At 37.2% G+C, this 23,366-nt stretch overlaps 1 protein-coding gene across 2 annotated transcripts in view; it reads right to left on the bottom strand.

The window, feature by feature from the left end:
- Positions 1-565: 565 nt before the first annotated feature.
- The window catches only part of LOC145671361 (bile acid-sensitive ion channel-like), a 116,857-nt gene continuing 94,056 nt past the window's right edge, over positions 566-23,366 (bottom strand). For both annotated transcript variants that reach the window (XM_081740423.1, XM_081740424.1), the window contains exons 6-7: positions 9,951-10,147; positions 566-1,302 (exon numbers count right to left, since the gene is read on the bottom strand). In XM_081740423.1, coding sequence (XP_081596549.1) covers positions 1,099-1,302; positions 9,951-10,147 — 401 coding nt within the window. In that variant the 3' untranslated portion in view covers positions 566-1,098. The remainder of the gene's footprint in view (positions 1,303-9,950; positions 10,148-23,366) is intronic.

The following is a 23,366-nucleotide window of genomic DNA, read 5'->3' as shown; positions in this document are numbered from 1 at the left end:
ATAAGATAGCTTATACTAACGAATACTTAGGTATCCAACACATAGAGATGAAATTTACGTTAACAACCCTAAACACACGTTGCTCCAATGAATTCATAAAGGAAAAATTCGTGTTTCAGAACAATAAAGCTTCTTAGGCAGTGTTTCAGAGGTTTTAGTCTTTTTGCTATTATTTTGTTTGCTTGATTGGCTCGAAATTTAAATAGGAAAATAACAAATTGATCCGCTGTCACATTATCCGCGAATGCTATATATCGTTAGAACGGCAGATTGTTTAAGTACATATAACTACATTTCCACCTCAATGCTCTTGATAATTTTGTCTTGTTTCTAAATCCGTTTAAACGCCTACAAGGATAATCTGTGCATGGATGATAATCAGCTTTCCGTACTAAATGATCTCAATCATTCACACTATACTTATATTCAGAAAACATAACTTAGAACACACCCTACTTTTATTTGTATTACCCAATCAATTTCCGAAAAACATTGTGGCAAGTACTAATGCAGAAAATATCTGTTACCATAGATACTTAAAAATTATTTGATAAAAAGTGCAATATTTTAAAAATTCATTTTATTGATGTTCCTTTTCTACATTGTTCATCTATGATGATACTATATGACACTGGAGTGTGCATATGATACTATACTTCTATAAAACAGCTGTACATTTATTAAGTTACTCGTCTAATAACACATGAGCAACTCGTATATCACAGTAATAGTTAATTGTAATGCTACTTCAAGCTTCTAGTGACAATATACCTAAGTAGTTTTGTATTGTGATACTAAACTTAACATGTGGTATACAATATCCTTATATAAAAGGGGAAATGTACTACAACAGTTTGTGATCTTGCGCAATTTTAAATTACATATACAGTATATAATAACATCTTCAACTTTACTATGGTTTATGTTTGTTGTACAGTCTTCGATGATGATTCAAATATATAAATACGCAATAAATTTATTGACAGACAACTTGATAAGCCCAACATAACACTAAAGTATAGTATTTGTCAAAACAGATTAACTATTGATCAGATTGATGAAAGATAGATAAGTTTATGATGTAATTAATATAAACACTTATACTTTAGACACAAGGAAACTTAGTCTCCTCCAATTTGAATTATAATACCAGGAGATTATTTTTGACCACAAAATTTCCATCAGCTCGATGAATGTAAGAACAGATGCTCCCATCAAAAGGCCTAGAGTACCTCCAAAGTCACAAAGCATTGAAATTACTGTATAAGAAAATTCTTCGGTGATTTCGTCGTAAGTCAAATCCTAAAAAGTAATAAATAAAATAATTAATAAAAATAACAAGAAATCAAGCGGATCTTCAATTTTACATGCAAAATCATCGTCAAACGAAAACAGCAAAAAACTGACGCACAACACATGTAGAAAGTCCATATTACAAACCAATAATGAATAAAGAAAATTTTGAATCATTATGATTAGCTGTCAACAAAAGAAAATTAGCTTATATAAACTTATTTCACAATATGCTATGTTTTTCTGTCGTAGACTGTACAAATCCCAAGAATATAGTGGTAGTTGAGAGAAGACGTGTTGGTTTAACGTTCTGGTACTAAGTGAAGTGTGACGTGGGATTATCAATTGGTGTATGGAGGACCAAAATAGGATTCTTTAGAAATGCTGGGAAGAAAATACTGTGTAGTAACCCAGGTGTGGGTAGTATCTCAAAATCGAGCAAAGCGTACTACGTGTATGAACTTGTTCTTGTTATGCTATTGATTTCAGGAATAGAGGAGAACCTAGGACCCGCTAATTCACATAAATCTGATATAGCACAGATTAAAGATATGCTCGGTGCTTTGCGTAATTCAAATGATAGTGTTGCGTCAGAAGTGAAACGATTAAACGATACTGTGGCTAGACTAGAGGACAGAATTGAAAACATTGAAGGCAAGTTCGAAAGAATGTCAAAGGAAATCGGTGAACTACAAGACTACACGAGTTATCTTGAAGGTAAAATAGAAGACTTTGAAAATAAGTACAGAAGACAAAATTTAGTTTTTTTATGAAATAAGTGAAAGTGTTAATGACACATGGGAAGAAAGTGAACGCAAAGTTTCTGAAGTGATATTGAATAGATTGGAAGTGGAAATAAATGAGCTTGATCTCTATAGAGTTTATAGATTGGGGAGAAAGACCAAAACAAGAAATCGGCCCATAATATGTAAATTTTTAAGCGACAAGAAAAAAGAGAGTGTGCTGCGAAATAGGAGCAAACTGAAAGGCTCGAACATTTATATTGAACAGAACTACTCTTACCAAGTAAGACAAGAACGCAGGGAACTACAGTTTTATTTAAATAATGCTAGGAGAGCAGGTTCTTATGCATATCTGCAGTTCAGATACTTAAACATAGACGGGAGGAAATTTACATTATGGGATCTGGAGAATGGAAAACACCAAAGAGACCAGGAGCGCGAAGACAATAGGACACCTATGTCACCAGCAGAAAAGCCGGAGGTCACGGTCGTTTAACCTTCAACTGTCAGTGAGGAAACCCAAAATAACTCCATCCCTCAATCGTCTCCCTGCCCCTCAAGAAAACAGGCGCAGAGTGCGAGTTTGGTCAACCGAAAATCAGATTACACCAGATGGGAAAAATGCCTCAAGGGACAGTTCCATGTAAATACAAACAGCAATGTCCATCTACCTAATCTTTCTTGTGTCCGTATTGAAGATAAAAATAATAAAAGCAATGAAAACAAAATCAAAGCGAGAAATAAACCTTTTTCATTTTATTTTCAAAATATGAATGGACTTAGGAACAAACAATCTGATTTTTTTTTTTACAAGTGTACTATGAAATAATTATGATATAATGCAATTATTGAAAGTAGTCTGTGTGATAGTTTTTAAAATTCGGAATTTTTTGATTGTAGATACACTGTATTTAGGAAAGATAGGAATCTTGAATTGCTTGGGAAGTCAAAAGGTACAGGGGTATTACTAGCGGTACTTAAAAAACATAGAATGTTTCATGTTAATTAAGATGACAATGCATTTGAATGTATTCTCACAAAACTTGTAACAAATAGTGCATCGCCGGCTACGATCCCTTAGCGCCTTACCATATCCCTCTCGTAACATGAGATTTAGCGTACAGGGGATAGTTGACCTTTCGGCCGTTGTGGCGCTACTAACGTGCACTAAACAGAAGAACAGGTTGTCTGTCACATAAGTCTGAGTGGATTTAGACAAGTGTAGTGTGGTCAGGATTGCCAAATAAAAATAGTCTAAAAAAGGGATGGGTTGACTAGTTTCAATGAGTATTAACGGGTAGGGTTTTAATAAACATAATCTAGTGGTAGAAAATGAACCAGGCATCAAATAAAAAAGTAATCATTTTAGACTGAAAGAAACACAAAAGTATGAACTAATACAGAGTTAACATAGATCTAAGAAAAAATAGGTAAATCTTACTTTTAAAACATTGAATTTACGTAATCTAAACTATTTCAAAAATCCTATTTCACGCTTGACTTAACCATACTGATAAAATTTTTCAAGTTTGGATTTTTCTTTAGGCTGTCGAAAAACTCAGCTGTCATCAACTGGGTAGAAACACATATTTCTGTGTCAGTCCATTTCAAATTCATATGTGAGAAAACTCTTTTCACAAATGAATTTGACGGTGGGATCCTTAGGCAAAAGGGGACGACTTTAAATAAATTTAGCATTTCGGAGCTTTTCTGAAATAGCATTTGCCATTTACTGGCCAGGCTCATGACGACTCATTAAAAATTGCGGGCTTTAAAGTCGTTGTCTGAGGTAAATTTATCATTTGAGCAAAATACGGGGCTTTAGCTGCCCCGTAACGAAGCTCCCTGGGACGCGGGACAAAATCATAAAATAAGGGACTGTCCCTTAAAATCCGGGACATATGGGAACCCTGAGTGTTGTGTTTTACGTAATTTTTCTCCTTGCTAAAAAAAAGTCACGTGGCGTATGTAGGCACTATAGTTGCATAATACTTGCAGTATCTTTATGTACTAAAATTAACAGCACAAAAAGTATTCTTTTATTGTTTTAACTATGGTATATTGTTGTGTATTTTGTCTGGGAGCAATGATATGTAGGTTAGCAGAGCCATTGTGTACAATAAATCGAATTTTAAAAACTTGATTTCTATCTCTGCCTTCTACCGCAAATTCTACTAATATTTCTAAGGAAAATACATATTCCTAGTCCTTTTCTGATTCTGAAGCATATATCCCCATACCAGATACAGTTACAGAATTGTTGACTCGTCTTCATATTGATCCTAGTAAGTGTTGTTTTTTGCTTGTGTAATTAATTTTATTTATTTATGTTTCTGAGTAGTAATGGGATCTATGCGTAGGTTGGTTCTTTTCTAAAGAAAAAATAGATCTAAAACCTTTAGCTTATGGGCAAGAGTGCCGATTTCTGTGTAACTTTGGGGGAGCCCTATGGCAGATACGCTTTAGTAGAACAGGTAAACGAATTACCATGTACTGTAGAAATTGGAGAACCTACTTCAACTTAGCATTCACCCCCCCAATTAGGGGAGCCAATTTCAACTTCGGGGGGCCCGCCCTCCAAAGCTTCCCAAGATTGATGCCCTTGCTAATGGAATAGAAGAAGAACCCAGAGCCTTTATTTCGGATACTATCCCAGTATTTGGTGTGCTAGTAGTAATCCCAAATTTCCGTAATATTTATCTAGATAAAATGATTTTATTTACTTTTGTGAAATATCGTAGTAATATATTAGTAGACTCCTACTTACATCTTACTAAAACAGATAATATACAAAGATCCCATGTTGTAGAAATATATTTATGTATTTCTGTCAATCTACCATATGAAACCTACTAATACGATAATGCCAGGGGAAAAAATATAACCATTTTGCACTAGGAGAAAAATAGACACATTCATTAAAGTGTAAACTAAAAGTGAAATTCAGTTAAATCATAACGCAAATGAAATCCAATCCTTAACAATTCAGACTGTACACACTATATACACACTAAGAAATTAGTCAACTCATAACATTTTTAAGAAATTAGTCAATTCATAACATTTTAGCCTATTGTTCACTACTATTGTCACAATTTGTATAATTCTTTAATGTTCCCATTTATGGTTTTCTTTTCAGACATTTTATCAGGAACAGTGAAATTAGCTTCTACTGCTTTCTTACGAAGTTTTGTAGATCGGAAAATTATTCAAAGTACAGATTGTGCCTCATGTCACAAACTTATCAGTCAGAAGAAATATAATTCCACGCTTATGAATTTGATATATAAACAAGACAGTAGAAACGTAATGTGCTATCCTACAAAAGAACTAGTGTGGGTGATTTACGTTGTTGAAAAGGACCATCGGTTTGTGAATACCCGAATTTCGGAAACTCTTTCCGCCTATATTGTTTCCTTTCTGCAACGCGTTTAGTATTTGCAGTGCCTCTTTTCGGACAATCATTCATCCAAATTAAGTGTAAAAATTTGCGATGTAATAGTTCCAGTGTTGCTGAAGAACATAGCAGATGTTGAAACAGGATATTTTGAACATACAAAATTTCTAAATGCCAAGCCATCATCTGGGAAAGTACCTCGTTTGTAATTTGTAAAGGATTTCTTGCCGGTGTGTTTGTATTATCTTTTATTCTTAATTAATCGATAGTAATTGTATTCAATTTTAAAAACAGTTTAGTTTTTGTGATACTTCATGGGGGGAGGAGACTTAAGAATTCTTTTCCTGTTATAGCTAGCTGTTTCATTTGTCTGCTACACAGAGAAAATATTGGTGCACGTAACTAGCGCCACAGCGGCTCCTAAAGGAACTAGGCCCTGTTCGCTTGTCTCTGCTATTTGGGAAGGCGCTAAGAGATCGTAGCTGGCGATGAATAGTGTAACTCTGTATGTTTGTGCTGTTTATATACCACCCGACTCCAATTTAATAATTTATGAAAATTTGCCAATTCATTGAATCCAATTGCCCAGTAGAGAGCACTATTCTTTGTATGGGAGACTTTAATCTTCCAGAGATAAATTCAAGTCTCTCCTTTTTGAATTCATCAGGAGCTTGTAAAAGTCTCTTCAACTTTATTAATTTATTTGGTCTAAATTCGATTAACAATGTACAGAATGAGAATAGTCGCACATTGGACTTAGTAATTACTAATGTTGATGACGCTTCTATTGAAAGAGTAGAGCACTTTTTGGTTTCTGAAGATAGGCATCATCCTGCACTGGAAAGCTTATTGTACCTAAATCAACTATCAATAAGAGATCAACTGCAAAACAATTTGCAAGGTTTTAACTTTAAGAAGGCAAATTTTACTAAAATGTACTAAATGCTGACTGGGACTGCCTCAAAGATCTGAATGATATTAACGTGATTGATGATAAGTTTTACGAAATTATTTATAATGCGATACATGTAAGTGTTCCCTCTAAGAAATTTTTGAACAAAAATTATCCCTGTTGGTTTACGTCCAATATTATGAAAAAAATTAAATGTAAGGCCTATCACCATAAGAAATGGGGAAACGGTATGGGTGACGTTTCGTTTCACAAATGGGAATTTTGTAACTCCGGGAAGAATTGAAAACAGAAATAGCGTTAGCGTATAAATTTTTCGTTTTTGAATCGGCACACATGGTAGAGAGGGATCCTAGTCAATTCTGGAATTCTATAAAAAGTAAAAATAGGCGTCTATCTACAGGATTCCTTACATATAATGGTAAGGAACTGAGAAACAATAATGCAGAGGAATTTGCTAGCTATTTAATTCGGTTTATAATAATGGCAGAGCGCATTATGATACAAATAGATTCATGCCTGGTGGGACAGCTTACGAAACATTAGATATGTTTTTCTTAAATGAAATCGCTCTAGAGAATGTTGAGGAAGCCATAAGAATATTGAAACCCAAAGGATCGTGCGGATCGGATTGTATACCACCGTACATTCTTAAGGGTTGTATAGACATTCTTAAGCATCCTCTACATACAATTATAAATATGTCATTAAACACAAGTGTTTCCGGACAAGTGGAAGTAAGCCATAGTTTGTCCTATCCCTAAATCTTGTGATGCGAAGAATCAGAATTTTAGGCCTATTTCTATTTTATCAGCATTTGCCAAGGTGTTTGAGCAAGTAATATTCAAGAGGATAATGCGTCATGTAAAACCCATCATGTCAGTATATCAGCATGGCTTCTTAAAGAATAGATCAACATGCACTAATTTAGCATTTATTACAGATTTTATTGCAAATGAATTGGATAGAGGGGTCAAGTGGATGTGATCTATACTGACTTTTCAAAAGCCTTTGATTTGGTAGACCATGATGTACTGTTGCAAAAACTAATGATTTTTAATTTCCCTATGCAAGCAAAAAGCTTTTTCGCATCCTATTTGCAAAATCGTTAACAGGCCGTCATGTACAAAGGATACGTATCTAAAAAATTCACAGCCTTCTCTGGAGTCCCTCAAGGTTCAAATTTTGGTCCACTCTTATTTCTATTAGTGATAAATGACCTACCGTCTTATATTCATTATTCTAACACTCTTCTATTCGCCGACGACCTTAAAATATTCTCTAAAATTAATTCGCTTGAAGACTGTGCAAAACTGCAAATAGACTTATGTAATATTAGGAACTGGTGTGACATAAACAAGTTTGAGTTGAACATAAATAAATGCAAAACTCTTTCCTTTACTCGCAAAGAAAACACCATTAAATATGACTATTCTATTGAAGGAACTATTTTAGAGACATCTACTTTAATTAAAGATCTAGGAGTGCTATTTGATCCGAAATTAAGTTTTACTCATCATATTGAAACAATTGTTAATAATTCATACAGAAATCTTTGCTTTGTTATGAGAATAAGTAAGGAGTTTCAAAACGATGCCACGTTAATGAAACTCTACTTTTGTTTTGTGAGATTGCAATTAGAATATGCGACTCTGGCTTGGTCAACAAAAACACAAAAACACATAGATATGATTGAAAGAATACAATCAAAATTCTTGTGATTACTTGCTTATAGAAAAACTGGCATGTATCCAAACTACGAGTCGTGTTCAGAAATAGTACAAAACTTCAATATGAACACGTTGAAATAACGGAGAGAATATAAGGATCTTTTATTTTTACACAAAATACTACATGGTAAAATTGACTGTCCCAATCTTACTTCGAAGATTCAATTGCATGTCCCATCAGGTAAAACCCGCGTAGGAAATAGCAGTACATTTTACTGCAGAAAGGCAAAAACAAATATCCTCGCTAAGTCTCCTATATGGAGAATGAGTGCTTCCTACAATGCAATTGAAAGGATAACTTCTATAGATGTTTTCGGAATGTCGGAGACAATATACAAGAATAGCCTTAAAAATATGTGATAATGAAAATATATAAATATATAACCTTGTTTAAATATATATATATATATATATATATATATATATATATATATATATATATATATATATATATACGCTGTAACTGGGTCTAGACCCTGTTGTGTTGAATAAATAAATAAAGAAATAATGAAATAAATAAAAATGAAATTTCAAGAATATTTGTATAATTACACTGTATCTTTAAATGCTTTAACCTCCATTTTCTAAATTTGTGAATATATTAATTTAATTACACCGTAATAAGTAATGTCTATGACTATACAATAAGAAAGGTTTATGAGTGTTGTAACGACTCCCATGAAGTTCTTCATATACTGTTGAAGTGGAAAGTATTTCAATTTCATTAAATCTTGGAAGTGCAATAATCTGTTTTTGTGGGAGGTTGATTACCTCCAAATGTTTAAAATATGTGAATAGGTACAGTATATAAATATCCAAAGAAGGCAAGAAGATAAAGGGACTTCTTTTGTACATAAAGACAGTTCCCTTTCTTTTAGACCGATTTGAGTGTTTAAGCAATTGTTGAAACCTGACCGAAGCTTGAAAAAATTAGTATAAACTTGAGTGCTTGAGGAGTGTACTATACGTAATAAAGTTATGGCTCGGTTCCTCAAGCACTCAAGTTTATACTATATCCGTATATATATGATTTCTATGATGATTACTATTGCTGCAAAAGTTATTGTGCGCAACAAGCAGAGTGAGGGTGATGTTGTCATGCAAGAAACCCAGATATTAACATATCACGAAGTTTGTTCTGGACATCTCTCCACTGATTCTTCAAAATAGCAAAATAAACTTAAAATTGATGTTTGTACCGCGTTCCATGACTTCAATAACAAGTATTCCCTTAACATCCAAGACAAGATAGCCATAACTTTCTTCGCTAACTAAGTTTGACGGGCTCTCCTCGGCTTGTTTGAAGAAGCAGCATAAACGTCTTAAAATTAGGACACAGTAGATTGTACTATTGTCTACCGCTCACGCTCACATATTTCACCAAAGTCTGGACGCCGGTCATTTTTGTTCATAAACTACTCCTTTTCCATGTTGTACCGGGGAAAAATCGAAGTAAAAGATCATTCGATTTCTTTCGTGAGTCTCGGTTCAAGTTTCGGTATTCCTGAACTTCTTGTACCCTAATTTTCATATCCTCATATAAAAATCCAACAAATGTTCGATCTGATTCTAGGATCTGGTTGTTTTATTTAAAAAAATATTCTAAATAGTAAGAGTTGTAATATTTCCAAAAATGATAAAATGATAAGACAATTATTTTGAGTCAAATAATGTACTGTTAGTTAGTAAAACGAACCCAGGAAATTAATAGCTGATGCTACTGTTGTAATAATATTGTGAACAATGATAAATCAAAAAATGAAATAAGTTTGAGAGACATGGTTACATCTGCACATAGTAGTTACTTGATTCATAAACAAAATATAGGCTATTTTATTACAGAAGTTACGCTTGGTGGTTGACTAAAAAACACCTACCTGAAAATATACTCGAACCTTAGACTCTTTCTCTGCTCTGTAAATAGATTCCAGGCTTGGTATCATTTGGTTTTCGTTACATTGACGAATACAGCGGCATTGAATTGGAGTCCAGGTTCCACTGTAGAGAAGTTCTTCAACACCTGCACGGATTTGACTGTAATCACGAGCATTGTCACAATACGATCCATTTACATCTATAAGAGAAACCATACAGATAAATTAAATAGCATCTAGTTATACCTTGAGTAATCAGAAAATCAGCTTTATCAGTAAGCTGAAACATTGTACCTTCTTGAAGTAGAGCTTTCTTATCCATCACTATCAGTGAAATCACCCATAATCTAGCTCAACGATGATAGGGAGTTTTATATCGAAGAAGTACTAATTAAGGTGCACAACACACTATTTATTGTTAAGTGTCCATCTATGGGACCCTAAAAAGAGGAGCTTGGTTTATCGGTTGAGAAACATTCCGAGTTTCTTACTTTCATTCTTCGACTACTAGATGTTGGCCATCGACCCTTCAGGATATTTACTTATTTACGCTAGAGCTTTAAGCCTTGAAACGAAATTGTAATTCATTTTGATCAACGGAAGCAATTCCTTCTTTGTAAATTATTGAAAACAAATATTAGGCTAGCAGCTATCATCCTATTCCCCAGAAATACCTTTACTTTAATTGCAACTTTATATTTTTTCATAGTGCGTGTGTCATGGTTAATTATATTTTACTTTTATTTACACCGTAATTCTCTCATCCTGTATTGAACTGTTTTCTGCTTGAGTTGCCACAATTCCACGTGTGGTAAGTGTATTCACCAGAGCGATTTGAATGTTCTTCACGGTCAAGAAGGCGGAACAGCAATATTGGGAGGACGTGTCTTTCCGCTGTACAAGTAATTAGTGTTGATTCCTAAATTCCATCTTCAAGGATGATATGTGGCCGTATGCTGCAATATGCCAAGAACTCCTACTTCATCTCCTCCTCGGATTTTACATATATCTTTACCTAAGGTACCTTTGGTAAAGCTGACGCCGAATTTTGGAATCTTCCATGCTGTGCCAGCACTGATCATACATCACACTTTCCTGTTTCTTTTTCTTACGTCACAAATAAGCCAAACAAAACTGTTCGATTTGTTTTCAATGGGATGTTAACGCTCTAACTGGCAGGGGGAGAGCTCGTCGAAGATAGCTCTGTAAGGATTAGCTGTGTAAACTTATTTGAAATTGTGTTTGAGTGTCACCAGGACTTGTTCTGGAATCCCCATGAACTGTGGTGAGATCTAAACATTATTAAATTGCAATTTTCCCTTTAACTTTACCTCATAGCTCTTAACCGATATTTTCATGGAAATTGTGTTAGATTTTATTTATGCAATTCTTTTGGTAAATTACTCTCACCTCTTGATGTAACTTTAATGAATATCTCGCCTAGCTTTCTAGCTATTGGTGGACGTCCTCAAATTAGTTAGACATATTAGAATAATTAACTCTATCATCTGTAGCTATTGTCAACCTTATTGATGCTGTTACATTATGTTCGAGAGAGCTTCATGTACTGTTACATTATGTAACAAACTTGTACTCACAACCGTGTAACGTGGGTTCCTGTCACCACGACATGGCGCGTCCTCAGGTTGCGGATCGAGGAGAAGGCCTCTAGATATAGAGGTTAGCTGCGAATATACTGAATAAGCAGTCGCGGACAGACGACTAGGAGTGGTCCTCCAGCTTGGGGGTTTGGGTAAGGCTAACACCCTCATCCTGTAAAAAAAGGTACTTGTTCAGAAACATTCACAAAAGCCTCGGACAAGGACTGATAACTTGGCACGACATCAGCTAAAGAAAATGGACATGAGATTTGGAACATTGAATATTAGAAGTCTTTATAGGGCAGGCGCGTTAAAATCTGTAACGAGTGAGTTAGAGAAATACAGGATGGACTTAGTAGGAGTTCAGGAAGTTACACTGAGAAAAATCCGTTATCCGGACAGCGGTATGTTGTACAAATATATGGAATCCTTACGTTTAGTACGGAAATCTGTATGGAGCATACGTTATCCATATACTACATAATTACTGCCTTTTTCTCACTTAGATATTACATCATGTTGCTGCAGGATGTCTGACATCGAACAAACTTCCGTATATTACATATGTATACGTATATTATATACGTCAGCTATATATTTCATACATCCATCTGTATGTGAGATTCTGACCGCCCATGGACAGTTCTTTCTTTCATCATGAGTGACGTCATTGAACAAAGAACAACTGTCGTTTTCTTGCGGGTCGGTTTATGCATATCGTGTCACGGCGTGGGAGGTCGTAACACCCTTCATTCTATATCTTCTACTTTATACATTTAATACTTTACTACGTAACACGATCTTATTAATTTATTATACGCTTCATATATTTACTAACTATCCAACGATATTTGTTGCCTCGGGCATTAAATTGGTGAAGAAGAAGAAGAAGAAGAAGAAGAAGAAGAGTCATTTACTGAACTAGGTTTGTTTACAGCTAAAAAGAACAAAGGAAGGAAACAAAAGCCTGAGTAAGTACAATAGTTAACTATAACATTAATTAAATATTCCTTTAATTACCGATTACTTTAGTATAACTCTCTTTAAGCTTAATAAATCACTAACATGTTAACGTGACTTCTGGTTGCAACTCTTCCTATTTTAACCCGTTAGTTAAGAAGAAAGAATGGGCGAATCTGAATTTTGAGAATTCTTTGAACATTGGCGCTTATAAACTTTTTCTACATTTCAAGGTGCACAAAGTAAATGTTGTGTTTATTTATTTCTTTTTAGACGGTCCCTTCCTCGGAGGAGAATTACTATAACATAGAGTAAATCTCATAACTTCATAACATGTTTGCTTAGAAACCGTTTTCAGCGCGAATATCGTCTTCGTGTAGTCTAAAAGACTGTTAGCCATTTTTGCTAGAATATTTTCACATAAAGCTTTTTGTTTAACGTCCTGCGATTATCCACCAAGGTGATGATGAGATAGGTGATAATGGTTGCAAAAAGAAAGTGGGGTGGAACGGAAGAATCTTAAGAGTAATCACGCACACAGTGTTTGCCCACCAAAAGCTCACTTGACAGTAGCTGGAATCGACCCATGGACCCAAGGCGTCAGAGGTGAGAACTCTACCGGGTCCAAGATTTGTTTCGTGAAACACTGTGAAGGGAGGGAATCAATTTGTAAAAACAGTCGAGTAGCACAGAGAGTTAAGGCACCAAATGTGATGGGGCGGAAATTATTATCAGTCAACTTTACTTAGTTTTACTATGCATGCAAATTTACTAGCTTATCTGACGTACTTGTAAGCGCGTAACATTCCAGTTTTTGACGTTTCAAATCTGAAAATATTATGTTGATAGGTTTTCGTGATAAATACTTTCAATATAGAAAAGTAATTCACGTGAAATATATTTACGACGTTAGACGGTCTGTTACTTACAACTCATGGTTTATAAAAGGTATAAATAATACAACGTATATATGTACTGTATGCTGTACACTTATAACATGAAAAAAAGTTTGCAATTTTATTAATAGAGGCCATGATGGATTAGTGGTAAGGCCTTTACCTCTGGCACATGGGGTCCTTGGTTCGATCCCAACTCGCGCCAAGTGAGCTTTGTGGTGGACAAATGTCGTGTGCATGTTTTTTCTCGGGGTTCTCCCGTTTCCACCCACTTTCTTCATTCCACCATTTCACTCATCTCTCATCATCACTGTCTCCTTTAGCCTAGCCAGCATAAACGTGGGATGTAAAACTTAGAGATTTCATTTCATTTCATTTTCGAAGTAGTGACTTCGACTTTATTCAGCGGGGGTGGGGGCGGTGGCTCAGTGGTAGAGTGTTCACCTCCGGTGCTTGGGGACCCTGGTTCGATCTCAGCTCGCGTCGAGTGGACTTTGTGGTGGACAAACACCGTGCTCTTGGTTTCTCTCGGGGGTTCTCCCGTTTCCTCCCACTTTCTTCATTCCACCATTTCACTCATTTCTCATTATTGCCGTCTCCTTTAGCCTAACCGGCATATTCCTGGGGCGTTAAACTTAAAGATTTCATTTCATTTCATTTTATTCAGCGGAAAGTCAAAGTTTGGTTTGGAAAAAATCATCGAAATTTATTTTATTTCTTCGGAAAATTCGATTACGTCATTTACGTGTTTTAGTTCTTCTAATGTCCTTTTAACACGCAACCACCGAGTTATGTCACTGCTTGTGAAGTATTGCTTAAATTGGAGCTTTTGTACGGGGCAACTGTAGTTGCTTCCTCTAAAACAGTCGCCGCCACCGTTAGCTTTAGAACAACTGTCTCGAGCAACTCTTCGTACCCGGCAGTCGTGAAGAAGCATTGTGTTAAATGGAAGGATTCGTACGGGGACACGGCAGTTGACGCCACCGTACAAGCTTCCAATGTACCTTTTTAAAAAAAAAAAAAAAAAAAATCTTAGTTGGAGTACTGATCACAGGCGAAAAAAGCGGAATTGTTTATCACTTTATTTTACGTCACATACTGGAGTTCTCCGATGTCTTAAAACAACTATAGACTATTCCTATATTCTATATATATTACAATGCAGTATCATCCCTGTGATGAACGCATAAGATACCAGGATTACATTGTTGCCTTCTTTATATTTATACCATCTTCCAAATTACGTTTATAATACTGATCTTTCTGTAATACAACGTGCCCATGGAAGCTAACTAGTCGTCTATTACGTTTTGTTTTATGTATATGAAGCATACATATTAATCATCCGATTTGCAGCCACCTCTAAAGCATTTCTGGATGTATGTTATTATTATTATTGAGTTGAGTTGATTTTGAGTTTAACGTCCCTTTAAGCAGCGAGGCTATATGAGACGGGACCTACTGATTAACGTGGAATTCGAACCACATGAACTCCTGCCAAGAATCGAATCCGGGTCTCTCATGCCAAAGGCGCGTACGCTAACCGCTTAACCACGAAGAAACTCATTATTATTATTATTATTATTATTATTATTATTATTATTATTATTATTATTATTATTATTATTATTATTATTATTCAACCACTAAAGAAAGAAGCAAAGGAGGAAAATATGTTGTTGACCAAACCAAACATACATCGATGGGATTCAGGAGCGTCATTTCAGATTTTGCTTGGGGGGGGGGGGGTAAGACCTCTTGATATAAGTAAAATTTTGCGTTTTCTTACTGATTTAATACTATTCTATTGATAAAATCTATATAAATCTCAATCTCAGGGGCGCAATTGCCCCTCCCTGCCCTCTCTAAATGACACCCCTGATGGGATTCCTCATGGCCAAGTAGTTAGAACTTCGCTGCCTATGCAGAACAGGTTTGATTCTCGATGGTAGGTACTGTGGTTTGAGAAATGAAATGAATTGAAATGAAATCTTTCAGTTTAACGTCCCATACTTATGTCCGCTAGGGTAAGGGAGACGATGATCAAAGTAAGTGAATGATGATGGAAGAATTGATGGAATGAGAATGTTGGAGGGAAAGGAGTACCCCGAGAAAATCCACGCACACGATGTTGCCCACCCCAAACTTACTTGGTCGAGGATCGAACAAGGGACCTCACGCCACAGAGATAAGGATCTACCACTGAGCCACCGTGCTCTCTAATGTGGTTTGAATGAAAGCTACGGATCTACGTCTAATATAGCCTAGTAGCCTCGGTGCTGTATCTTTGAAAATGAAATGAAATCTTTAAGTTTAACGTCCCACGGTTATGCCGGTTAGGCTAAAGGAGACGGTGATAATGAGAAATGAGTGAAATGGTGGAATGAAGAAAGTGGGAGGAAACGGGAGAACCCCGAGAAAACCCACGAGCACGGTGTTTGTCCACCACAAAGTCCACACGGCGCGAGCTGGGATCGAACCAGGGACCGCAAGCACCGGAGGTGAACGCTCTACCAATGAGACACCGCGCCGCCTGCTGTATCTTTCCATGTATATCTTGTGTACTAACAACCCAGTCCCACAACAGAAAAAATACGTGGGTATTGAAAGGTTTAAAAAACAACAGAGAAAACAAGTAATATATCAGTGTCTGCTATCAGTTGCTTAACGTAAAAAGCATTTTTTTTTTTTATTTCCATTGCCCAATAGTAAAATTGCCCGTAGGGGTTACTAACTGGTGGATCCTTTTCATTGGTAGCATTAGCGGGCGGGTTGTCATTATTTTTGTAATACCCAGAATTCAGTAGCATAGAAGCGACTTAGCTTCGTCTTGGCTTGACATTTGATGTGCAAAATTAGTATAAGAAGGAGAGTGGAAGCATTTTTGATCGTGGTCACTCACCTAGGATTTCAAGTAAGTTGGTTTTCCTGCACTAGAAGATCTACTACTTTACATTTCAATTAGTTTTGTTTTACTTTCACCTCAGTGCTGCGAGATTCCGTAAGCTCGTTTGTTTTTTATTTACGTAAATGTATGAAGGTATGTTTATAGAAGTAGCAGTTTGTGTAGACTACGTTAATCTTTCTTTTCTTTTCTTTTTTTTTTTTTAAAAGTTTAATGTCCCACGATTATGCACTGGGGCTGAGGGAGACTGATTATGAAATGAATGATTATGTTGGAATAACGAAAGTGGGAGGAAACGAGAGAACTCTGTGGAAAAAAGGGCCATGGTGTTTGTTCATCACAAAGCACTTGGGAACAGTGTAGACCTATTTATTCCGTTAAGCCCCAATAGCTCTTCAACTTTGACAGTAATTACGGGGAAGGTTCTAGAATGCTGGTGCGCATATATAAGTAAAGAGAGTTGGTACCCAGGATGGTTACTTTCTTCATCAAAGCTCAATATTCAATTCACATAGTAATGCCAAGTGAGCGATAGCGAGTCAAGATTACTTAGTAGTCAGGGTGATTATTTTACTACGATTGAGTGGTTCTATTAAAAAGGAAAAAAAAAAAAAACTGGCATAATTACGTATAAATATATTTTGGTTAGGTTTGCTTAATTTTCGTTCACTGGTAAGAGTGCACTTTGAGCAGAACAAGTGATTTTGGGTATCTTTTAGTTTCTCCCCCAATCCTGCAAATATAAGATCTCCAGTGTTACTTACTAAGGGAAATATAACTGAGCGAGTGACAGCAAGCGAACGGGGTTAGACACCCCGCAGGGCTCGGTTTAGTATTGGTTCCTATGAATGTTCTGTTTAAAGTGCATTTTTACCGGTTCACTTACATAGTAGGTCTGGACCGACGGAGTTTATGGTACTTAACCTTGGAACAAGGATTGAACAGGGAGTAATTCCTCACGTCAGAAGTGACCACACTACCACTGAGCCACCGTGGTCCGAGCTCTCATTTCATAACTTAAATATCATACAATATTGACTGTTGGATTAAGTCATTTGAAATCTTGGAGCATTTTGAAATTACTCAAAGGTGTATATAGGTTGCATAAAATATTTTTTCTTTACGTAAGCAATCGAAAAAAATGTCCTATGTTGGTTGAGGAACGTATCTTCACATAGAGTAGTATAACACGGTCATGTCCGTAGCTAGGATGTAGGCCAGGAGAGAGGGCTTGAGAACCCTTTTTGACCATCTTCAGGCCTTCTTGAAACTTTCAGCTTATTGGTATGTATATATGAAAGTAAAATGAGCTCAAATTAGCTTCCACAAAAAATTAACTCATTCCCTTGCCTTAGTAGTTTGAAATATTAGAAATTAGTAATATAATTTTGAATAGTTAGTGATATGCGATGGTTCTAGCTTATGACGAACTGGTTCCTTGAAATCTCTGGTTAGTTCATATTTGGTCTAGAAAACATAATTTTCAAAATTAAAACATGTTTTCATTGTTTTGGATACATAAATTTGGAATTTAGGTATACATTCCTCCCCTCCCATCTGCGTTAACTTGATATGGAGAGTTGGCGTGTTTGCTATTTGTATTTGTCTTGGCACTTGATTTGGTTACTAAACCATAGTTGAAAGCCATGGGTATGCACGCAAGCCGCCACGAGAGTCTGCAACGGACGTTAAAGCAAATGCCTGACATGGGTTCGAATGCCAGGCAGTTTAATTTCACCTTTCACAGTGAGACTATTGTAGGATTGGACTGGGTTCATATTCTGTGCTTGGTAAAAACGTAAAACAACTGAATTTTAACTTGGACAGATGCTATAGATGTTATGAGACAGAGCATGTTATATATCGATAAGTAATAGTAAAGATATAATGTGGTTACTAACAGCAACGTGAAGACCACATAGTAGTTGGTAACTGTATTTTCATTGTTTTACGAGTGGTGGTTCACGGTATGATAACCAGATTTGATCAATCAAGTACTTGTATTACATTTTATTACGTTACAAGCAGTGGCGGATCTAGCCCGGGTCCGGGGGCGCTAGGCCCCCCAGTTTTTTGAGTGACAGATATAATTTAAGGTATTATTAATATTTCTTTCAAAGTGTATAGTAAACTCATGATATACCTACCATAGTCTGGGTTCTTCCCCCCCCCCCCCCAGTTTTTACCTTCTAGATCAGACTCTGGTTACAAGCGGGACGTAAAACTGAAAGATGTTTTACTTTGTTTCCATGCGTTTTCTTTATAGCTGTGCCCAACCTGGGCTAATGCGCCTGCCTGCATTCCCTATTGTCACGAAGATAATTGGGTCTACTTCTTTAGTTGGTATAGTTTAAGGGCACCGTCATAAAAATCGTTCCGTGATATTGGTGTGTCCCAGTGGCGTATTTACGATTTTGTTCGGGAGGGGCTTTGTTAACTTTCGGGGGGGGGCTTTGCCTGGAAATGTGAAAATTCTGCAAGATATTTCATTTACTTTACTAAGTAAGATTTCGGGGAGGGCTTAAGCCCGGAAGCCACCCCCCTAAATACGCCACTGGTGTGCACAGTTCACGATTTCAGATAAACTGCGTTAAATAGCATACTATATACCCTGTTGGCATTTAGAATAAGATTTCTTCTCAATTCTTTACACTAATTTGATTTCTACTATACATTAAATATATTGTTACTTTGTATTTTAGTAGTCTTCCCCACAGGTCTAGTGATTTCCGTGTGGCCTTGCTAAACGTGGCCCCTCGTCCGATTCTCGGTGGGAGAGTGGAAACAAATTACTTCCATAAACGCGTTCACTTCTATTAATTGTCAGTCTCTTTTGGCCTAAAGTCGTAGCTGTGCGACATGAAAAAAGAAAAATAATTTTTAATTCCCTAGTTTTGGTTTTGTGTAGGTCTACTTGCTGGAGTTGAGACCTTCAACGGAACAGTAAGTTATAGAATTTATAACTAGTTTAATCAGTCAGAAATTATTCCGGTTCCTTGAGATTCATTCGGTTATTAGTTTTTCTTCATAGTATTGTTTCACTATTTCTAGAAGGAATTAGGTATTAACAAAGCAACTAATACGCAAAAACTCGCTATGCTAGGCTTTGATTCACTTGAATTATTTCTCCTATTCCGTTTGTGTTTTGATCCCCAGTTGCGCACATTCTAGTGTTTTGTTTTGAGGCCAGGCCCGTAAGTAGAGGGGGAGGCTAGTGGGCAACTGCCCCCTAAACTTTTCATGGCCCCTCCAGACCTCAATACAGAAAACACAATTTAGATATTTGTAAGAGAAGTTTTGATGACTTGCCCCCCTAATATATTCATGGTCCCTCTAAACATATGTGGCTGGTTTCGGGGCCTGCTTGAGACTACGTTTACCCTGTTGTATCCAGGTGGGAAGTGCAGTAACTCGAAGGGTTCAAATGAAGCTTCTTACGAGAGGGTGACTTTTCTAGATATACAATCAAAGCTATTTATATCTCAGTAATGCAATACGAGGGTTGCACTGAAAGTTTCGGGAAAATGATAGAACGCAAGAACATGAAAGTGCATTTTTTTTTATTGCTTTTGAAAGTACTCCCCATGAATAGCAGTGCATTTTCATGCGATAGAACCAAATCTTGAAACAGGTATGCCACTCCGAGGTTGGTATCTGTGAAACCTGCAGTTTGTATGTCTCGATGGCTTCTTCTGGAGGTGCAAAAGCGCTTCCCACGCAACATGTTCTTTATTGTTGGGAACAAAAAGAAATCACTGGGAACTAAATCAGGGAAATAAGCCGGATGTCATGACTTCGCTTTCCTGGTCCAGAAAATCATTTGTGGCAGCTGCTGTGTGCGAGCTCGTATAGTCGTGTGCAGAATGATACGACGGTTGAACTGTTTGCTCACATTCAGTACTTCTGATAGACATATGGTTGTGTACCATTCTGCATTGACTGTTCTGCAATTCTCCAATGGTACAGTTGCAATATGACCTGATTTACCAAAAACTGATGCAATCGTTTGTTTGGAGGCACAGTGTGCATGAACAACTTTGATTGGTTTAGGTTCTCGCGGAACACCCACACAGCAGATTGTCGCTTTGTTTCCGGTTCGTACGTATATATCCAAGTTTCATTACCTGCTCCAATGTTAAACACCGAATTAGATGATCCAGACTTGAACAGTTTCGTTATAACTTTGCACCACTTTACACGGGCGTCTTTTGTGCGCGACTTAAATTGTGTGGGATCCAACGAGTGCAAAGTTTTTTTACACGTAAATAATAGTGCAATATTATTTGTATTTGGCTCATTACAATGCCTAAGATTTCCTGAATTTCGCGATAAGTCACATGCCAATCAGTGTTCATAATTTCACGAACAGCAGCAACGTTTTTGGGCACAATGACTGTCGATGGACTACCTGCACAATCTCCATCAGTCAGGCTGAGCTGACCACACGTGAATTCCTGAAACCACCTGTAAATTGTCTGAGATGGGGCTTCATCAGGAAAAGTAACAGTTATCTGATGAACACATTGTTGTTGTGTTAACCCTTGCCAAATATCGTAATAAATCATAATACGAAAATGCTCTCTCATCAGGTCAATTTTTGTTCACGATCACCTCACTTCAAACTAGTGCCCTGCAACGACAAAGATTGAGAGTTATAGAGTTATATACGGTTTATCTTTAGAGTGAACACTATTAAATTACTTGGAGAGGGGAAATCTTCCTCATCCTCCCGTTCATTCGAATCTTCTGGAAGCTCATGTGGTGCGTATTCCACGTTAAAGATCTAGAACCAAGTCTCAGATAGCCTCGGACCTGAATTGGATGCTAAACTTCGAACCAACCACGCTTGTGTAATGACTTGTGGTTTATTAATTGCGAAAGATTGGTAATGTAATGTAATTATAATGTACAATATATGTATTTTCTCTGTTAAATCATGGGTCGCGCTGGCTCAGTGGTAGAGCGCTCACCTCTGGTGCTTGGGGTCCCGGGTTCGATCCCAGCCCCGCCAAGTGAACTTTGTGGTGGACAAACACCGTGTGCGTGGGTTTTCTCGGGGTTCTCCCATTTCCTCCCACTTACTTCATTCCACCATTTAATTCATTGCTAATCATCAGCGTCTCCCTTAGCCTAACCGGCATAACTGTGGGACGTAAAACTCAAAGGTTTCATTTCATTTTTTCTTAATCTCTTGCACCGACCGACCGATCTCGATCAAATTTCCAACGTAGATGCGGTTCTGGCCTGGGAGTGTTTTTAGCTATTTACTTTGACAGTAGAACTTAGGGGAGGGGGAGGAGGGGGACAGAAAAAATAAATGACTTAATTTACTTTGAAGTGTAAAAGTGCGAGCGTTTTCTTCTCTCTCTCTCTCTCTCTCTCTCTCTCTCTCTCTCTCTCTCTCTCTTCACTCCTCCAGTCTCCTCTCACTTTTAGGGCCGCGGTGGCTCAGTGGTAGAGCGTTCACCTCTGGTGCTTGGGGTCCCGGATTCGATCCTAGCCCCGCCAAGTGAACCTTGTGGTGGACAAACACCGTGTGCGTGGGTTTTCTCGGGGTTCTCCCATTTCCTCCCACTTACTTCATTCCACCATTTCATTCATTTCTCATAATCACCGTCTCCTTTAGCCTAACCGGCATAACCGTGGGACGTAAAACTCAAAGATTTCATTTCATTTTTTCCTCTCACTTTGATTTCATGATTTCGCACTCTGATGAAAAGTATTAAATACCGCCAGGAAAAGTACTAATATATAACCTCTCTTTTAGGCGCCCCTCCAACCACGCGCCCGGGACACGTGCTTTGCTTGCTCGCCCATAGCTGCGGCTCTGTGAGCTACATAAGTAACATACAATGCTTACGTAATACTTTGGGTAATAAGTACTATTAAGAAAGGAAGAATTGCATTTTTTTAACTTTGGGAAAGAAGCTACTATGGGATTAAAGATAAGGTAGGAAAGGCTACACATTCCAGTCTATGCTTTCACCCAGCAGACATATTGTTTGGAACCAAAAAAAATGTGACTTTTGGAATCTTGTACTTAGGTTCACAGCGGAAGCGACGAAATAACTTGAATCATCCATTTGTAGCTCTCCCCGCAACCAGTTTCTAACATGTTGGCAATAAGTTTGCGAAACGAGAGGTGACGACTCCAATTTTGGGTGAAAAGTCGCTATAAGAAATAATCGAGAAATTCATTGTCTATAAGCATTGTAAAAGTTGTAGATGTAAACTAAACAATATGTTCTACTCACTGGCGCAAATCCCGGGGGGGGATGACGGATACATGTCCCCTCCAATCTTGGAACTGAGGGGGACTTCTCCCAAATAATCCGATTTGAAATGTGTTTTTTGGGAGAAATTTGATGATTTTTGTCCGATTGCTACAAAGGAACGTGAGATAAAATAGATGTCCCCCAGAATAAGCCTCAAATCTGCAGCCTCCTAACGCTAAAGACAACTCTGATCCTCCACAACATTGTTTTTCAACTTCATAAGTATTTTGGACATCGCCAAAAAAAGTATGGTAACGGTCTTACCCTCTCCCCCCCCCCCCCAATGTTGAAGACAGATTTGCGCCGCTGGTTCTATTCACATCTTTGTAAACAGAGCGCAACCAATCCTTCAATTCAGGGATCATTTCAGGTTGTTTCGGGTACTTTTGTTCATGTTGTGGTCAAAATAGTTCCGAAATAATTAACACTACAGTACTTACGTTAAGCAATTTTTTGTAAAAGAAAACGTGCAGAATAATTAAAAGACCCCAGAGGACAAATATAACAAACACCTTCTTCGCCTTTATTCACGCATCTATAGCTAATCTTGTTGCTATCGGTAATGATGTATTACGTGTCTCTCAACGGAAACTCTGCGAACTAAAGGACATCAAGTTTGTAGTTATTCTTCGTTAGAGGGCAAGGGTAACATAACAATGCAGGATTGTGGAGTAGTGAGTACGCTGTACAGGGCCGGCGCTAGCAGTTTTGCCGCCCTGGGCGGTACTTTCAAATGCCGCCCCTTTAATCCACAAACCTTATTTTGACAGAAGACATTCAGA

The sequence above is a fragment of the Thermobia domestica genome, chromosome 15 (assembly GCF_964235325.1).
Source record: "Thermobia domestica chromosome 15, izTheDome1.hap1.1, whole genome shotgun sequence".
In the NCBI taxonomy this organism is placed as follows: Eukaryota; Metazoa; Arthropoda; class Insecta; order Zygentoma; family Lepismatidae; genus Thermobia; species Thermobia domestica.
Note: the sequence above shows the minus strand (reverse complement) of the source record. Positions and strands in the feature narration are given on the sequence as shown.